The following is a 19932-nucleotide window of genomic DNA, read 5'->3' as shown; positions in this document are numbered from 1 at the left end:
GGGGGGGCTCAAGGCTTGGTGGCGTTCTCTCATCCTGTTGTCCAGACGAATAGCATGTGAGATGAGGGTTTCGAGGTCACTTGGGCATCCAATAGAGGCCAGACCGTCCTTGATGGGGTCAGACAGACCATGGTGGAAGGCTGACACCAGGGCAGTCTCGTTCCATCCACTTACTGCTGCGAGTGTTCGGAACGAGATGGCGTAATCTGCGACGCTTCCTCCTTGCCGGATGGACATGAGCTTTCGGGCTGCGTCGGTACTGATGTCTGCCTGATCGAAGACCCGAAGCATCTCTTCAGAAAACAGCTGGAAATCAAAGCACTCAGGTCCCTGTCTTTGCCAGATAGCAGTAGCCCAGGCTCGCGCCTTACCAGCTAATAAGGTGATCACAAAGGCAATCTTGCGGCGATCCGTAGTGTAGGTGGTAGGCTGAAGCTCAAAGGTGAGTTGACACTGGGTAAGGAACTCTCGGCACTCACTGTGCTTGCCGTCATACCTCTGTGGTGCAGGAAGGCTGGGTTCGCGAGGTGAAGAAGGCAGCATTGCAGGAGGCACTGGAGCAGGAGTGGGAGCTGGATCAGGAGCAGGAACTGGATCAGGAGCAGGAGATGCAGGCAGAGATGTCAGCTGTGCCAGGGTTTTCCCAATTTGCTGAAGCAGTTCCTCGTGGCGAGCGAGGGCCTCACGTTGGCTGGTGAGCGTACGTCCATGAGCGTCCATGGTCGCTCCGAAGCGTGTCAAAGCTGCCATAATTCCCTGAAGGTTGGCCGGGTAGACAGTTGAAGCAGCCTCTGCTGAGTCGGTCATGACGGAGTCTTTCTGTTAGGGTTTTGCTGGGATTCGAACCTGGTTCGTTGGTGTGATAATCCAGCAAACCCCCACTAGGCCACCAGGGGGATGACTCAAATGCAGAGGCGTGAGGCGGAAGTAGAAAAAGAATCAAAAGGTTTATTTAAACTATATACACTATATACAGGGCAAAACAAAAGACAAAAAAAACCCAAAGAGTATAATCCAAAAGAAAAGCAAAGTGCAAAAATACAAAAGCTAAGAAGATAAAAAAACACAGTACAAAGGAAACTGGAGATAAACATAACAGCACAAAGACTCCTGACAAGAGGACTGAACTCAGGGGTATAAATACACAAACTAATTAAGGACACAGGTGAAGATAATTAGGCAATTAACACAAACACAAAACACAGGAACAGTGGCGGCCTCTAGAGGCCAAAATAAACACGACATGAAAAGGAAATAACAGCGGCCTCTAGAGGCCAAAACAGTCCAAGTCCTAACAGGAACTAGTAGTAAATTTTTGCAAATTCAGCTCATTTGCATAAACCGTTGCCATGGCAACAGCAGATACCCAAGCAACTGGGGGTATACTGGGTTTAGCATGGTCTGGTTGTACCAGAGAGGGTCAGAATAGTTATTATTGTTGTAATGAGCTAATGTAGACCTAGTTTGGCTATTTTGATAGATTTCATTATCTTTGGATATTTGAATAATATAATATATGGGATCAGATCTAATTTACCACGTTATTTTATCTGTTCTTCTATTTCAGTCATAGCAACCAACATTTATACTTCATTCTTTAATCACTAAAAGTTGATACACGTGTAGCCATATTTCTTGGCAGTGTATCCTGAAATTTTGATATTAATATACAAAAGTCTGAACGATTTTACACCATCTGAAGCTAAAGCACGTGTGTTGAAATGCTGTTTTACGATTTGGCGCCATATTTGGCGAGTTGTAAACTGAGCGTGACGTCGCGTACTCTGATTGGCTGCCGAGTTCAAAATGAAGCCATTCGTTAACACCCGATAGTTAATTTATGCACGATCATATTTATGAATGAATGACACCACTGAACTCTCTAGCGGAAGAGGCAGACAGTGGTATAAAGATGGTGACGATCGGACAATGAGAGGTTTATTTGTTTTTAGCTCAAACTTGGCATCTTTTCTGCTTGAAGACAGGAGAATGGCGATCATCCATGCTTGCGGACTCAAGATAGTAAGTTTGTCAATGCTCTGGGTTGATTAAAAAGCCGTGACAAGCTCAAACAACACACTTCTGAACAGCGCCGAACATCTCCGAAGATGCACAAAGATGACACACTCCTGCCGCAGAGCGGAGGGTGACGAAAACAAAGATGGCGGACCTCGTATCGAAAAGGTGCATTTTATGAACAATTTCTTCACAATTCTGGGTAAAATATGAGTAAGAAAAATTGTTAATTTGTATCGAAAACATACTGGCCCACCCGGGCCACTGTTTGGCCAAATTTAGTGGCCCGAACTGGCCTGAAAGACGTAAAAAACACCGCCGGGCCATCAGGCAAGTGCTAATGTTGAGGCCTGTTTAGCATATGCATTCAGCTTTACTTGCTTTACTTACCTTCATGAATATAGACACGATCACCAAGCCATTTGGACTCTTTGCAGCTTCTGTATAATTCGTATAGAGCTCATGGTTGTAGTGGATCAGTTGGACCTGGTAGAAATAGAGAACATTCTTACACAAACACTCTTTCTCTTGAGATTTGGACACTACACAAGTGAGATGGTCATGAATTTAAAGGAACGAAAGCAATATACTGAGATTGTGCTCAGTTTTATACAAAAGCTAGCCCCGCCCTTAATCCTGCGTTCACACTGGAATGGAAATCATTCATATTTAAGCAGAGTCATTGCTTTATATTAATTATGCAAAGTTTCTATTGGAAATCCAAAGTGGGTGGGGCAAGAGGTGCAAAACAACATCTAAAAAAAGAGGGGGAGCTCTCTGTGGCAACAACCGTTTCTATATATTAGTACCTCATTTCATCTGCTAACCTTTAAACAAATGTTATGATTGTTAATTATTAATTCGTTAACATTACTGTTAAACTAAGAGATTATATTAATCTGATGACTTTAACAGATGTTTATTATTCTTTAATTTACTCATATTTATCTTACGATATTTTGGCATGGGGTAGTACCTATAAATGCAACCTAACCAGGATTTCAACATTACAAGATAAGTGTATTAGAAATATTTTCTTTGCCAGTGTGAGGGAACATGCTGCTCCTTTATATAATATACTTAGTGTCTTAACTTCTGAGAATATTTTCATATTGAATATGTCTGCACTAGTGTATTAAACTGTAAATAATAACGCACTAGTTCCTAAAACATTTAGTAATCTGCTCAAGATGGCTAACAAACAACAACCTTACAACACCGGATTTTCAGCGAAGAGGAATATTATTCATCCACCAGCCTTGTAGTACTTGAGTCTGACTTGTGCCCTAATTTTAAGGATTTGTGACTTGACTTGGACTCGGACTCGTGCATTAACTGCATTTGAACTCGTAAATTGTAGACGAGGACTCTGAATTTTTCTTTATTTTTTGTAACATACCATAATAATTTGCATAAGATATTTATATCCACATTCATTTTAATACTAATTTTATATAAGAGAATGCACATTCACCTGTTCATACGTCATGTTCAGGAGCAAACTAACATTAACGGCGCTAAAATGCCTGGAGAGACGCCGCTAGGATTGTCCGCTTTGCTTATACAGACTTCTCATGCAGTGGGAAAAAATGCACTGCTGTGTGTTCCATATGTAGAAGAACTATCGAGGAGACGACGGGGACAACCTTGAACTTCAATCGCCACTTGGCGAGACTCCACCCAGAGAAGGAAGTGACACACTATGTTCATTGCGCTGTTGATAGTGGGCGGGGCTTGCTGAGCGATGAACTCGCTAGTCTTAACCCTCTCTCATGTTATTTGCCCTGTTGATAGTGGGCGGGGCTTGCTGAGCAATGAACAAGCTTTTTATCTGTAGCCTGTTAACTAAAATGAGGCAGTCGAGCAGGAACGTTAGTCCGACACAGCAGCAGAGACGCTTTCACAGAAAGGCACCAACAGCCACCATCACATGGTGCAGATGGAGTCTTGTTCTTAGACTCGACTCAGATCAATAGTGGACTCGACTCGGACTTGATTCAAAATTTTCTTGAATGACTTGGACTTGAACACTGGGGACTCAAGACTGGACTCGGACTTGAGGTTTAGTGACTCGGCTACAACACTGTCATCCACCTGGCAAGACAAATTATGATAAATTTTCCTTTCAATTTACTGTCTCCAACCTCCAGGAAGGAATTCCTACAAGAATCAAAAAGTTAGGATCATTTCCATTATTTAAATCAGCCTTAAAATTATATCTTATTTTAAACCAACAATAAGCATTTCTTTCTTTATACCCGAAAAATTCTGTTATGATAAGTTATAGGCTCAGTGTTTGTGTGTTAGTGTAGGTAATAAGTATAGTGTATTTAGCCATAATGTATAATTGTATAGTTCTCTTGTAAAATAAATAAATAAAAAGTACTATCACATGGGTGACGACATGAAAGTTTATACTATTTCAACAGCCACACACACCTTACATCAATAAATGTACCGGTAGTAACTATTGTCAACAAATTCTTTTTCTATTATACATAATTGTACTAAGCCTTTTAGTAATGTTTTTTTTTCTCATATTATATATTGCGTGTGAATAAACTTGAATTATTTACAGTGTATTAACGATGACGTTGATGATTTGTACACATTACTGCATTAGAGTCAGTTTATTTACACTGAACTGAGAGAACAGAACAGATCTTTATTCTTTATTCATATATATATATATATTTATTTAAAAAAACTACACTTAAGGAAACAGAAAGACATTCTAATAAATAATATGATAAAAATATGTTAATGACAAAAAAAATAATGTTGAAAAATATTAAAAATAAACAAATAAATAAAAAGAACAAAGCCTAATTATTTACTTTGTAGGTACTTTTCACTGCTCTATTAAATGTAAAAGATAAAAGCTTAATGCACATGTTGTTTTATCGCTAGTGTGGCGCTACATGTTGTACACATACGTAGAAAATTATTGATCATCTCTCACTTTGACACTTCTTATTGTTGATGTCTAGTACAATGAGATACTGTACGGTAGTGTGCAAAAGTCTTAGTCACATGTAAAGAAATGCTGTCGACCAAAAATGGCTTAAAATAATGAAATGAAATGTTTCAACATTAAAAAAAAATACTATAAACAGTAATCAGTGAGCCATAATAAATGAAACAGAGTCAGTATTTGGTGTGAGACGACCCTTTGCTTGAAAAAAAATTATATATATATATATATATATCTGTCTCAGGTCCAGTGAGGTCAGTTTTATGTGGAAATGATCTGTAGGTTTTCCTGAGCATCTTACAGAACCAGCCACAGTTCTTCTGGACACTTTGACTGTCACACTCACTTCTTCATTTTACACCAAAACCCAGCAGCCTTCATTAATTTGCGTGAGCAGCACTGGTGCAAATTGTTCCTCTCACTCAAGATCTTTCAACTTTCTCTTCCTCTTATTATTATTATTCTAATGTTTTTTAGGACGCTATTTCTCCCTCACTTTTCAACCAATCATCACCAAACTGCAGATGAAGAATACCTCTGGACAGAATTACATTGCTATGACCTTTGGTGCTGATCTGGATCACCGAACCAGAATGATCCATGAAAAACAGGTTTTTTCCTCACTAAGCATCATTTTCCATTTTCCAGATCTATAGGGTACAGTGACCAGACGTCCCGGTTTGTAACAGCTAGTGCAAATTATTGTGACTTTAGTCACAATTTCTATCTAGTTATGTTTTCTTTTTTAATCTGAAAAGTTCTCTCTCGGGCGGCACGGTGGTGTAGTGGTTAGCGCTGTCGCCTCACAGCAAGAAGGTCCTGGGTTTGAGCCCCGTGGCCGGCGAGGGCCTTTCTGTGCGGAGTTTGCATGTTCTCCCCGTGTCCGCGTGGGTTTCCTCCGGGTGCTCCGGTTTCCCCCACAGTCCAAAGACATGCAGGTTAGGTTAACTGGTGACTCTAAATTGAGCGTAGGTGTGAATGTGAGTGTGAATGGTTGTCTGTGTCTATGTGTCAGCCCTGTGATGACCTGGCGACTTGTCCAGGGTGAACCCCGCCTTTCGCCCGTAGTCAGCTGGGATAGGCTCCAGCTCGCCTGCGACCCTGTAGAACAGGATAAAGCGGCTACAGATGATGAGATGACGTTCTCGCTTATGGAATATGCTGCTCAGATACAAACTTTTTTTTTCCTGTAACATTTAATTTTGTGTTGGAAATGAACATTTAGAACTCTAAAATGTTTTTGTACTGATTTGATAATGTAGAAGTCCATCCATTATCTGTAGCCACTTATCCTGTGCAGGGTCGTGGGTGGGCTGGATCCTATCCCAGCTGACTACGGGTGAAAGGCGGGGTTCACCCTGGACAAGTCGCCAGGTCATCACAGGGCTGACACATAGACACAGACAACCATTCACACTCACATTCACACCTACGCTCAATTTAGAGTCACCAGTTAACCTAACCTGCATGTCTTTGGACTGTGGGGGAAACCGGAGCACCCGGAGGAAACCCACGCGGACACGGGGAGAACATGCAAACTCCGCACAGAAAGGCCCTCGCCGGCCACGGGACTCAAACCCAGAACCTCCTTGCTGTGAGGTGACAGTGATAACCACTACACCACCGTGCTGCCTAATGTAGAAGTCATAAAATAGAAATCTACAACAAAGTTTATATGAAAAAAACAAAACAACAGGTTGCCAAAGACTTTTGCACAGAACTGTATATTGAACACAATGCATTCGCTCTGATCCTAACTTCAACTTTAATCCTAGGTCCCACAGCTCGTCCAAACTCAAAAATAAATGGTTGTGAATAATTAGTAGTGCGTTTGCTCTTTTTGTGTGAGTTTTTGTTGCTCTGAACTCAGTGTCAATCAGGTTGAGATGCCAAGCCCCTGTCAAGCCGGGTCTCCATCCTTCCCAATCACAGCTCTGCAGCTGGCGTCTCTCCTCATCTCAACACTCCTGTCAAGTTTAAATTTGAATTCATTGTGAAGCTCAGGTAATCTTCCCTCGGTGAATACCTCAAGCGTACAGCAACGCTGCAACAATGGTTTAAAGAGGAATTTGTGTGGAAGCGAGGCCACAATCTCACGCGTTCTTCAAAAACCAAGGGAAATGGCATTTATAAAGAGAGATACAGGAATGCAAGGGAGAAAAGTTTGTCAGAAACTGTTTGTAAAGACGAGACAACAGATGAAAATAACTTCTCGGTGAGTAATCACTTCACAGAGGCGTGGCTGTCGAGAGAAAATCAATTCATGGACATGAACAAAGGAACTAAAGGAAGAAAAATAAGAAAATAGGCAACAATTGAGCCAGGAAGTGAAACATCATCTAAACATTAATCCAAAGTAGACAAAATGTAGAAAATATTGCTTAATATGTATTTATGTGAATGTTCATATATTTTCAATATTAATTTTGTCCACTGAGTTTCTGTTTGTCCCTGTCTCTTTGCATATTTTTATTTTTTCCTATTTTCTGAGCAAATTATGAATTAACCTGAAATTAGATGTAAGTGTAGCAGACAAGTGCTTGGTCAGATTTTCCTTTAAACCGTGGGCATGTTTTCATTAAAGAAAACATCATCATTATTGTATTAATTTGACAATTTGTTGACCATGATTTAGTATCTCATGGCTTCATTGAATTGTATACACAAGTAACCATAAAAGGTATCTGAGATTATTATCTCCACATTCACTGGCTATGAGCAATCGCTTGCTCTGATTGGTTACTCTACTACTACGATATCAGCTCATATCCCATGAGTAGACAAAAACAAAATGGCGGAGCGTGTTGCTGAAGCGAGGACAAAATAAAAAAAAACAAAACCCCAAAAATTGTCATCAAGTATTTAAAAGAAACAGAAATAGCTAAAATAATATAGCCCCCCCCCCCAATATCTCCTGTTCCACACTCCAGCCCAGTCTGTGGCAGTAATGCACCTTTAAGTTCATTTGCCAACCACCAAAAAAAAAAAGAAAAACTATGATAAAATCTCCCAAAAAAACAAAAAAAGCAAAAAAAAAGGAGTAAAAGTATTTGATGGTAAGATCGTATCTTTTTTTATTTTTCAAGAATTATTATTATCACATTTTTCACAAATTGCTCCTGTCATTTCGCTGGTTTGTTCACATTCTAAGTGGAAATGATTTTGTTGGATGTTTTGTATAAAGTTTTTATTTATTGAATTTGCAAAAAATAAAATAAAAATGCACTGGATATGAGCAATCGCAGGCTCTGATTGGCTGCTCTACTACTAGGATATCATCTCATATATTGTGAGTAGAGAAATACAAAATGGCGGAGCATGTTGCTGAACCAACCAAGGACAAAATAAAAACTCTACTCGAAAACAAAACCCCAAAAATAAAAAATAAAATAAAAAATGGAAAGTATTTGATAGTAAGAATGTATCTTTTTTTATTTTTCAAAAATTATTATTATTATCTAATTTTTCACAAATTGCTCCTGTCATTTCGCCGGTTTGTTTACATTCAAAGCGGAAATAATTTTGTTGGACGTTTTGTATAAAGTTTTTATTTATCAAATTTGCAAAAAAAAAAAAAAATGCTCTGTTTCTCAAAATCCAGTGAATGTGGCTAGAATAAAACAGTTATTCCACTCAATCTCACCGTACATGGATTATAGACAACTCGGTGCTACGCGCCTCGTCACCCATCAGCTCATGTACAATAATAAAAAAAAAAAAGATTTTGTTGCTTTTTTGTATTTTTGGGGGGTTTTCTTCTGCTTCTTCTTCTTCAGGGTTTTTTGGTGGTTGCCAAACTAACATAAAGGTGCATTACTGTCACCGACTGGGCTGAAGTGTGGAACAGGAGATACTGGGGGGAAACAAACAAACAAAAAACTATTTTCCTTTAGCTCTTTCTGCTTCTTTTAAATACTTGATAATTTTTGTTGGGGGGGTTGTTTTCGAGTAGAGTTTTTATTTTGTCCTCGGTTGGTTCAGTAACATGCTCGAAATTTTGTTTTTGTCTACTCACGGTATACGAGCTGATATCCTAGTAGTAGAGTAGCCAATCAGAGCACGTAATTGCTCATATTCAGTGAATGTGGATGGAATAATAATCAAATATGCCATGCACTGTGAGGCTCCAGTTGAAATTATGGATTCTCTTCAGTGACTGTACTGTTATCCTCGTGGCTCGCCCCTCACAAAATAGTACTATGCCAGTCACTTCAGAAAATGCATAATTTTAACCGGAGCCTCACAGTGCACAGCATATTTGATTATGATCATTGGCACAGTCTCACCCACCCTGGACACCTGGAGACTGGAAAAAGACAAATTTTTTTTTCTAATCTTCAACTGCCAAGCTTCAATCATAGCCTCAGCTTCTTGTTCTTGGCTCACAGGTGTGGAACCCACTGTGATCTTCTCCTGTGGTAGCACGTCCACCTCATAGTTTGATGTTTTCTGCATTTCTTTGAGATGCTTTTCTGCTCACCCCGGTTGTAAAGAGTGATTATATGAGTTACTATATCCTTCCTGGCAGCTCGAACTGCTCAATCTGCCCATTTCCCTCTGACCCTCTCTTATCAGCAAGGCGTTTATTTCCACCCACATAACTGTTGCTCACTCAATGTTTTTTTGTTTTTGGCAAACTGTGTGTAAACTCTGGAGACTGTTCTGTGAGAAGGTTTCTGAAATATTCACAGCGCCAGCAACCATGCGATTTAAAGTCACAGAGATCCTCATTGTGATGTTTGATGTAAACATTATCTGAAGCTCTTGACCTGTATCTGGATGAGTGATGAGTTTATGCACTGCACTGCTGGCACGTGATTGGCTGAATAGAAAACTGCATAAATGAGCAGCTGTACAGATGTTCCTAATGAAGTGGGTTGTGAATGAATATAATACACTTGTATATTTTTGTTATTCTATTTTAAAAACTGTCTCTTGCTTTTATTTTACACTGTATTTGACTGTATATGATAGCAAAGTGTGTGTGTGTGTGTGTGTGTGTGTGTGTGTGTGTGTGTGTGTGTGTGTGTGTGTGCTATTTTCTTATTCAGTCTGCATTTTCTAGCCCTGTTTCAAAGCAAGTGCTTGTATTTAAAGATGGTGATTGAGATGCTATTAAAAATAATAATAATAAAATAAACAACTCTCTGTCCCAGATGCTTCTACTCAAAAAATATTCTGGAATTCACAGAGGCATGAAATACACATGATCTGAATTTAAAAAAAAAAATCAACTTTAAGAGTAGCGTAAACCAACTCTGACTACGAGAAACTCTCCCATGTTGACATTGATGTATTGACCAAACTTTCGGCCTTAATTCACCAACTCTGAACACACTGTGTGCTTTTTCAGGGGGAAGAAGCTTCATGTCTCTTCTCTACACCTAGGAATCTCAAGAAACAAAAGTGATTACAGGGTGCATGCTGATGTGATTTGATCTCTTAATTTTCTTTTCTGGAGGTGAAACCCAGCCACTTGCATCTCCCAAACTCCCACACCAACAAATTGGCTGTGCTGGGAAACAGGGCCGGGCCCTGGCCCCATAGCCTGCTAAGAAAGATCAGCAGATATGCAGTGTAGAGGAGCAGACAGCACAGTAATGAGTTCTGGAGAAGAGTACACAACAAGAGCCACGGTTAGAAACAACTCCACTCACATACACACACAGTTACTGTGTTTGGCAAACCTGCATGAGTCGAACTCAGCTAAGTTTCATCCGAACTGAATCCAAACTCTGAGGTCAACCTCACTCCTCACTCCTCACACCTCATCCCTCACGCCTCATCCCTCACGCCTCACTCCCCATGCCTCATCCCTCACGCCTCAGTAATCATGCCTCACTCCTCACTCCCCATGCCTCATCCCTCTCTTCTCACTCCTCATGCCTCACTCCACACACCTCATACCTCAGTCCTCACTCTTGTCCAGCTCTTACACATTTACAGTATTTAGGTGATTTCATGATTGGTGTGTCATTTCTATCCTTAATATATAAATACACTCTCAGATAATAAAGTACATTTTTGTACCTTTTGGGGTACAACAGCTTGGCACTGGATCAGGACCCTCTGGAACTTTATCTCATCTCATTATCTGTAGCCGCTTTATCCTGTTCTACAGGGTCGCAGGCAAGCTGGATCCTATCCCAGCTGACTACGGGCGAAAGGCGGGGTTCACCCTGGACAAGTCGCCAGGTCATCACAGGGCTGACACATAGACACAGACAACCATTCACACTCACATTCACACCTACGCTCAATTTAGAGTCACCAGTTAACCTAACCTGCATGTCTTTGGACTGTGGGGGAAACCGGAGCACCCGGAGGAAACCCACGCGGACACGGGGAGAACATGCAAACTCCGCACAGAAAGGCCCTCGCCGGCCACGGGGCTCGAACCCGGACCTTCTTGCTGTGAGGCGACAGCGCTAACCACTACACCACTGTGACGCCCCTCTGGTACTTATTTGTACTTTTTATATACTGATTGGGAACATACTATATGTACATTTTTGGCCTGAAAAAGATACACATAGTTAACTTGAGGTCCAGTAATGAGCCCTAGAAGGTACATCATTGTACATTAGTGTAGATCGTAGTGTAGTACCTTGGGGGACAGAAATGGACTCCTACTCTACCCCTATTTCTGACAGTGTATATATTGCCGCTTTTCCACTACAAACGCGGCTGAGCCGTGCCGGGCTGAGTCGAGCTGAGCGGGGCTATTGAAGTTGCATTTCGACTACAACCGCGCTGAACCGTGCTGGCTGGAAGTGGGTGGACACATTGGGTGGAGTTAGCGAAAGTGGGTGGACGTCACACAATGTCGTTAAGCGGCGCAAACAGTGACATCAGTGATCTTTTAAGCGGTAGTCTCACGACCCGGATAGTAAACAATAAACATGGAGGACATGGAGTCGTTAGTGTTGCTGGTCTTGGTTCTATGGCTTGTTGTCACCGACAACACCAACAGATACTGGCAAGAGCGTATAGATGAGGCGAGGCGCATAAGGCTTCAGAAATTCTTGTAATTCTTCTTCTTCCAGGTTTACGGTGTTTACAGATCCCAGCGTGCTCGCGGGGCATGTGTGGGCATGTGAGGACACTCCTCCTCACCAATCAGTGCACAGGGGAGTGTCTGCTCACGCCCCCAGCCTCACTCAGCTCGGTTTGGCTTGCTTCAGCCCCACTCCAAAACCGTGCGAGTTTTGGGGGCTAAGCAGGGCTGAAGCGAGCTGAGCCGTGCTGTAATGAGGTAGTCGAAACGCGAGCCGTGTCGGGCTGAAGTGAGCTGAAGCGAGCTGAAGTGAGCTGAAAAAGGGTAGTGGAAAAGGGCCATATGTGTCACACCATGGGATTTTTGTACCAGATGCTCTGTTTACAGAATGCGTAGAACAGTGTAGAAAAGCATGCAATATTTTGGACTGTTTTTGCTGGCTGATCCAGTAACTATCAATGAATAATCGCCTCAATAGCGCCCTTACAGGATACAGTTACCACTGTTAACATCATCCACGACTGAGACAAGTATAGCTCTTCCTTCTGCTATAAAACTCAGTGAATGATATTTTGATTTGTAGTGAAAATGCATCAATTATGTGAGCAGTTTTTGTGCAATATTCACTTGGCTATAGTAATAATAATAATAATAATAATAATACATTTTATTTATAAGCGCCTTTCAAGGTACCCAAGGGCACTGAACAGTAAAAAACAAACAATAAAAGCAAAACAATAGGATAAGAACAACAATAATAAGATCATGAGAAATTAATAATAATAATAACGTTATTAAAAATTAGAGAGAAAAGGCCAAGCTAAAGAGATGTGTTTTTAGCTGTTTTTTGAAAGTGGACAGTGTTGAGCATTGGCGCAACGCTAGTGGCAGGACATTCCACAGCTTAGGGCCGTTAACACTGAAAGCCCTGTCACCCATAGAGCAGAGCCGAGAGTAAGGGACCGCTAATAGGTGGACATCTGTGGAGCAAAGATTTAGAGGTAGCTGATATGGAGTTAGGAGATTTGATAAATAGGGAGCCCTAGCCCTATAGTGTCTAATAGTTTACCACGTGTTTTCTTGACCTTCCGAGCAGCACTTTGTGGTCTGTTGCTCAACAAATCTGGGGAATTTGCCAATAATCTACAGTCGAGATTGTCTCCTGATGGATTCACAAGGTTCTGTATCATCTGTAGTCAGTGCCTGGATAATGGACCATTTTGGGTTGCATGCACATGATTTCATGTCAGATTTACAGTCACTTCCCTCGGTCCAGTTTCATTTTGGTTTGTATTTCCTGCATATGGAGGGTTGGTAGCTTAATGCAGCAGGTAGAACTCACAATCCATAATCAGAACATCTGGTATGAAAATCTGGTGCACTGACACATATTTACAATAAAATTAAAAAAAATATTTTAAACAGAATTAAAGTATCCTTCACAACACCGTATGTGCATATTTTGAGATAAATAACATTTTTAAAATGTATTAATGCCTGTCCCAGACTATTATATACTTTAGCACAGAATCTAATCACTAAAATATTTAATTTGTTTTCATTTATTCAACCCTGTTTCCTGAACATATCGACCATGATGAAATATTTGGAATATTCTAGAAGTTCAATAAGAAGAGAATGCCTTTTATTGTCACTGCACAAATATACAACAAAATTTAGTTCATCATACGAGAGCAAAGCCGCTGCATATGTGTGCGCCGCCAATCTTGGGCACTTCAGCCCAAGGCCGTCCCATGTTATTCTAACCTGCATGTCTTTGGACTGTGGGGGAAACCTGAGGAAACCCACACAGACACGGGGAGAACATGCAAACTCCACACAGAAAGGCCCCCATCAGCCGCTGGGCTCAAACCCAGAACCTTCTTGCTGTGAGGTGACAGTGCTAACCACTACACCACCGTGCTGCCCAAGAAGATGGATAATCTGAATTTCCTGAAAATCCTGGGAAGATTTCTCACTCAGTGTTATTTTTTTAATTCTCTTTTTTTTTAAATTGATTGATGATGTAACAGTGAAACCCTGTTAAATAATTCCTGGATGTTCTTATTTGGCATGGTTGCAAGTTACTCACAATACACTCCAACCCAACTATAATGAACTCTTTTACCACGAACTTTCACATATAATGAACTAAGTTCATGCCCCCTGCCTTTAATGACAACGAGTCTTCAAAAAAAAAAAAAACACATCACTGAGCCATCCGCTCCTCTTCCCTCCAGAGATAAACAATAAGTAATCAAGTCTGTGGTGGTGTTAACAGTTCATGTTAACGCCATAAAACAAAGGCTTAATGAGCCTCACTTAGGTGCTGATCACTAAAAAATTATCAAGAACGGTGATCATTGCCTTCAAAAAATCCCTTAAAAGGGCTTTATTTTATGAGCTGAAAGCAGTTTTACTCGAGTCTTTACCCCATAAGCACTGTTGCCAAGGCTATTTGTTGTCATGTCCACACACTTTGGCGCTCTCAGAGCATGCAATGGCATTAGCACTAATTACCATGCACCTGTTCCGGATTAGAGTGCAATCAAAGTGCACGCTGATAAAGACTCTAAACACACAGACTTTGCAAAGTATACACACTGTACCGAGTGTCTCACATTACCAAGCCTTTGTATCTGTATATTGCTTTACTGGTTTTGACTCTCTTTTGTATTTTGGACTTTGCCTTTGTGATTATCTCTGATATTCTGTTTGTGCCTCACTCGACCATTGACCGTTCCATGACCCTGCCTTTGTCTTAGATTTTTAAATGGTTTATCTGCGCAGTTTTAAATAATCTCTCTTTCTGCACTTACATCCATCATGCACTTCCAATACATGACATTTGTAAATGCAAGATACTCTCCAGCGAAGACAAACTTCATATCCTGGAGTGTCTAAAGCGTGGTGAGAAAGCAACAAATTTGTCTAAAGAATAAAGGATCTTGAAAAATTCAATTTTAACTTTTAAAGCAAAAGAAAAAGAGCTCTGAGACTTCGTCTGTAACTGTAATCAACGTGACGGACTGAAAAGAAACACTATGCGGCAAGCAAACGATGGCAAGCATGACTTATTTCCTTTACTGAAGAGTGACTTATTTCCTTTACTTCATAAATGAACTAAGCGTAAATATAAATTAAACACAGTTGGTCTTGTTTTACGCAAGAGTAAGTGCTTGGTGTCACAAGTGGCTCCATTTTAGTATGACAAACTTTTCAGAATAACTAACTATTTGGCTGTCCCCCAAGGAGTTCATTATAGCAGAGTTACAGTGTAGTTGCTAATTCTCTGCTACTAAACTCAAACCTTTTATGCATTTAAGAGCAATATTTCTGCAAAGAAACCTTGTAAAATGAAATCTGCCCATTTTTCAATCAGGGATGGATCCAGCCCAATAATCTGATAAATGCATATTTGCAGAAATATTTTCACCAATTTTACCAGATCGTGAGGAATTTTTCCCCTCCTAGAACTGCCACCTTATTGTGGTGGAGGGGTTTGTGTGCTTGAATGATCCTAGGAGCTATGTTGTTGGGAGCATTACGCCCCTGTTAGGGTCTCCCAAGGCAGACAGGTCCTAGGTGACAGGCCAGACTAAGAGCAGTTCACCAAAACCCCTTATGGATAACAATCTATCAAGGACCGTGACGTCGCCCGGTATGGTGCAGCCGGGGCCCCACCCTGGAGCAAGGCCCGAGGTTGGAGCTCGTATGCGAGCACTTGGTGGCCAGGCCTTTGCCCACAGGGCCCGGCCGGGCTCAGCCCAAAGCGGTGACGTGGGCCCGACCTCCTGTGGGTTCACCACCCACAGAGGTAGCCATAGGGGGATGGTGCATTGTGGATTGGGTGGCAGTCGAAGGCAGGGGCCTCGACGACCTGATCCCCAAACACAGCGGCTAGCTGTTGGGACATGGAATGTCACTTCGCTGGGGGGGAAAGAGCCTGAGCTTGTACGGGAGGTTGAGAGGTACCGGCTAGAGATAGTCAGGCTCACCTCCATGCACAGCTTGGGCTCCGGAACCCAGCTCCTAGAGAGGGGCTGGACTCTCCACTTCTCTGGAGTCACCCATGGTGAACGGCGGCGGGCTAGTGTGGGCTTGCTTATAGCTCCCCAGCTCAGCCGCCATGTGTTGGAGTTTACCCCAGTGAACAAGAGGGTCGCCTCTCTGTGCCTTAGGATCGGGGAGAGGGCTCTTGCTGTTGTTTGTGCCTATGGGCCGAATAGCAGTATAGAGTATCCGGCCTTCTTGGAGTCCCTGGGAGAGGTACTGAGAGGTGCTCAGACTGGGGACTCCATTGTTCTACTGGGGGACTTCAATGCTCATGTGGGCGATGACAGTGACACCTGGAGGGGCATGATTGGGAGGAACGGCCTCCCCGATCTGAACCAGAGTGGTGTTTTGTTATTGGACTTCTGTGCCAGTCACAGTTTGTCCATAACGAGCACCATGGTCGAGCATAGGGGTGTCCATAAGTGCACGTGGCACCAGGATACCTTAGGTCAGAGGTCGATGATCGACTTTGTTGTCGTTTCATCTGATCTCCGGCCCTATGTCTTGGACACTCGGGTGAAGAGAGGGGCTGAGCTGTCAACTGATCACCACCTGGTGGTGAGTTGGATCCGCTGGCGGAGGAGGAAGCCGGACAGACCTGGCAGGCCCAAACGTATGGTGAGGGTCTGCTGGGAACTTCTGGCCGAGCACTCTGTTGGGGAGGTCTTTATCTCGCACCTCCGGGAGAGCTTCTCCCAGCTTCCGAGGGAGGTGGGGGACATTGAGTCTGAGTGGACCATGTTCTCTGCCTCCATTGTCGATGCGGCTGTTCGGAGCTGTGGCCACAAGGTCTCCGGTGCCTGTCATGGCGGCAATGCCATCAAGCTGAAAAAGGAGTCCTATCAGGTCATGTTGGCCTCCGGGACTCCTGAGGCAGCTGATGGGTATTGGCAGGCCAGACGTGCTGCAGCTCGGGCAATTGCAGAGGCAAAAACTTGGAACTGGGAGGAGTTCGGTGAGGCCATGGAGGAGGACTATCGGTCAGCCTCGAAGAAATTCTGGCAAACCATCCAGAGCCTCAGGAGGGGGAAGCAGTACTCTGCCAACACTGTTTACAGTGCGAGTGGGGAGCTGTTGACCTCGACTGGGGACATTGTTGGGCGGTGGAAGGAATACTTTGAGGATCTTCTCAATCCCTCTGTCACGTCTTCCATTGAGGAAGCAGAGGCTGATGACTCAGAGGTGGACTCGTCCATTACCCAAGCCAAAGTCACTGAGGTGGTTAGCAAGCTCCTCGGTGGCAAGGCACTGGGGGTGGATGAGATCTGCCCAGAGTATCTCAAGTCTCTGGATGTTGTGGGGCTGTCTTGGCTGACACACCTCTGCAACATCGTGTGGTGGTTGGGGACAGTGCCTCTGGAGTGGCAGACTGGGGTGGTGGTCCCTCTTTTTAAGAAAGGGGACTGGAGAGTGTGCTCCGATTATAGGGGAATCACACTTTTCAGCCTCCCAGGGAAGGTTTACTCCAGGGTACTGGAGAGGAGAATTCGTCCAATACTCGAACCTCGGATCCAGGAGGAACAATGCGGTTTTTGTCCTGGTCGTGGAACACTGGACCAGCTCTATACCCTTCATAGGGTGCTCGAGGGCTCATGGGAGTTTGCCCAACCAGTCCACATGTGCTTTGTGGATTCAGAGAAGGCATTTGACCGTGTCCCTCATGGTATTCTGTGGGGGGTGCTTCGGGAGTATGGGGTTTGGGGCTCTTTGCTAAGGGCTGTCCGGTCCCTGTACGAACAGAGCAGGAGTCTGGTTTGCATTGCCGGCAGTAAGTCAGACCTGTTCCCAGTGCATGTTGGACTCCGGTAGGGCTGTGCTTTGTCACCGGTTCTGTTCATAATCTTTATGGACAGAATTTCTAGGCGCAGCCAGGGGCCAGAAGGAATCCTGTTTGGGAACCACAGGATTTCATCTCTGCTTTTTGCAGATGATGTTGTCCTTTTGGCTTCTTCAAACCAGGACCTTTAGCATGCACTGGGGTGGTTTGCAGTCGAGTGTGAAGCGGCTGGGATGAGAATCAGCACCTCCAAGTCAGAGGCCATGGTTCTCGACCAGAAAAGGGTGGCTTGCCCTCTCCAGGTTGGTGGAGAAGTCCTGCCTCAAGTGGAGGAGTTTAAGTATCTTGGGATCTTGTTCACAAGTGAGGAAAGGATGGAGCGTGAGATCGACAGGCGGATCGGTGCGGCCTCCGCAGTGATGCGATCGCTTTACCGGTCCATCGTGGTGAAGAAGGAGCTGAGCCAAAAGGTGAAGCTCTCGATTTACTGGTCGATCTACGTTCTGACTCTCACCTATGGTCATGAGCTTTGGGTAATGACCGAAAGAACAAGATCGTGGATACTAGCAGCTGAAATGAGTTTCCTTCGCAGGATGGCTGGGCGCTCCCTTAGAGATAGGGTGAGAAGCACAGTCACTCAGGAGGAGCTCGGAGTAGAGCCGCTGCTCCTCCACATCAAGAGACATCAGCTGAGGTGGCTCGGGCATCTCTTTCAGATGCCTTCTGGATGCCTCCCTGGGGAGGTGTTCCAGGCATGTCCCCCTGGGAGGAGGCCCTGGGGAAGACCCAGAACACGCTGGAGGGACTATGTCTCTCGGCTGGCCTGGGAACGCCTCAGTGTTCTTCCCGAGGAGCTGGCCGAGGTGTCTGGGGAAAGGGAAGTTTGGGCTTCCATGCTCAGACTGCTGCCTCCGCGACCCGGCCCCGGATAAGCGGAAGACAACGAGACGAGGCGATGGATTTTCACAGGGGTGTAGATCATACTGGGCCCTTTCCAAAAAGGGCAGCCATGGCCCACTAGGACTGTAGCTTGGCCCGTTATTTACCCTTGAATCCCTGCTCGAGCACAGCTCATTGAAAACTTTAATATGAGCCCTGGCTCCAGCCGTTCACACACACTGGGATTTAAAAATTCATAACTCAGCCACTGAAAGTCCTTGCTTTGCCAAACATTACAGGCACCTCCCTCTCCCCAAGACCTTTCCAAACAGCCCAGGCTCGGCCTGCTAAGACTGCGGCTCGGCCCATTATTCACGGCAAATTTCGAATTTCAACCTCTTTCTGGGGCATTTTATTGGATTGACCTAGATTCTTTGTCTCAGGTCAGGTAACAAGGTCAGGTAAGCATACCGCTTACCGTACCACAGCTGGTCGGATCCTGAACCAATGATTTGTTGGTTGAGTGTGGCTATAGCCCATGTACTGTAGCTGGCTAGCGGTAAAGTAAACAAATGCCCCATGACCAATGCCAAGTGGTGCACATATATTTCTGGCCCATGCACGTGCATCAGTTGCATCGGTCTGGATCCATCCCTGTTTCAATATTACTTTGTACATTTTCTTAGATTAAATTTTGAAAATTGTAATTTCAAGCTCAATCTTTTAAGAGTTAAAAAGGCGAAATGGCGCTGCATTCATGGACTCTCACATTTATGATCAGTCATTTGTTTGTTGGTGTGAGAGATGCTAATGTTAGCAAAGTGTGTTTTAAAGCATCCATGCCTTTCTTTTATATCTGTTCTCATCATTCCACCAAAGAACAGGATTTAAACTCTGCTAAAGAACGTGCTGAACCTTTGACAAACTCCTTGACAAGTTTTGTCCGATAGCCAATTTGGGATTTGATATGGATTAAATATAAAGACAGTAAGTTAATAAGAGGATGAGGTGTGGATAGAGCTAACAGGCCTAATTATATTAATAATAAACGCTGTTGTGGAACCATTGCCAAGCAGGAAGGAAGGAATCAGGACGAATCAAATCATGCACTCATAAAGCAAATTAACTCAGGCTGAGATTAGACCAAGGTTTGATCACAGCTGAGGGAGTGTTTAAGCTCGGCTAGCCTGTCCAGATGCTAATATCCTGTCTGTCAGTGTGGTGAAAGAGAAA

The 19932-nt window shown here is 43.3% G+C and overlaps 1 protein-coding gene across 1 annotated transcript in view; it reads right to left on the bottom strand.

Annotated features, from left to right (window-relative positions):
- ca10a (carbonic anhydrase Xa) overlaps positions 1 to 19932 on the bottom strand; it is a 528995-nt gene that overhangs the window by 30208 nt on the left and 478855 nt on the right. Inside the window, exon 5 of the mRNA XM_060939091.1 lies at positions 2407 to 2502. Within this exon, the coding sequence (XP_060795074.1) occupies positions 2407 to 2502 (96 nt within the window). The remainder of the gene's footprint in view (positions 1 to 2406; positions 2503 to 19932) is intronic.

Source organism: Neoarius graeffei, chromosome 14, assembly GCF_027579695.1.
Source record: "Neoarius graeffei isolate fNeoGra1 chromosome 14, fNeoGra1.pri, whole genome shotgun sequence".
Taxonomy (NCBI): domain Eukaryota; kingdom Metazoa; phylum Chordata; class Actinopteri; order Siluriformes; family Ariidae; genus Neoarius; species Neoarius graeffei.
The sequence above is the reverse complement of the archived record's forward strand: the minus strand, read 5'-3'. Positions and strand labels throughout refer to the sequence as shown.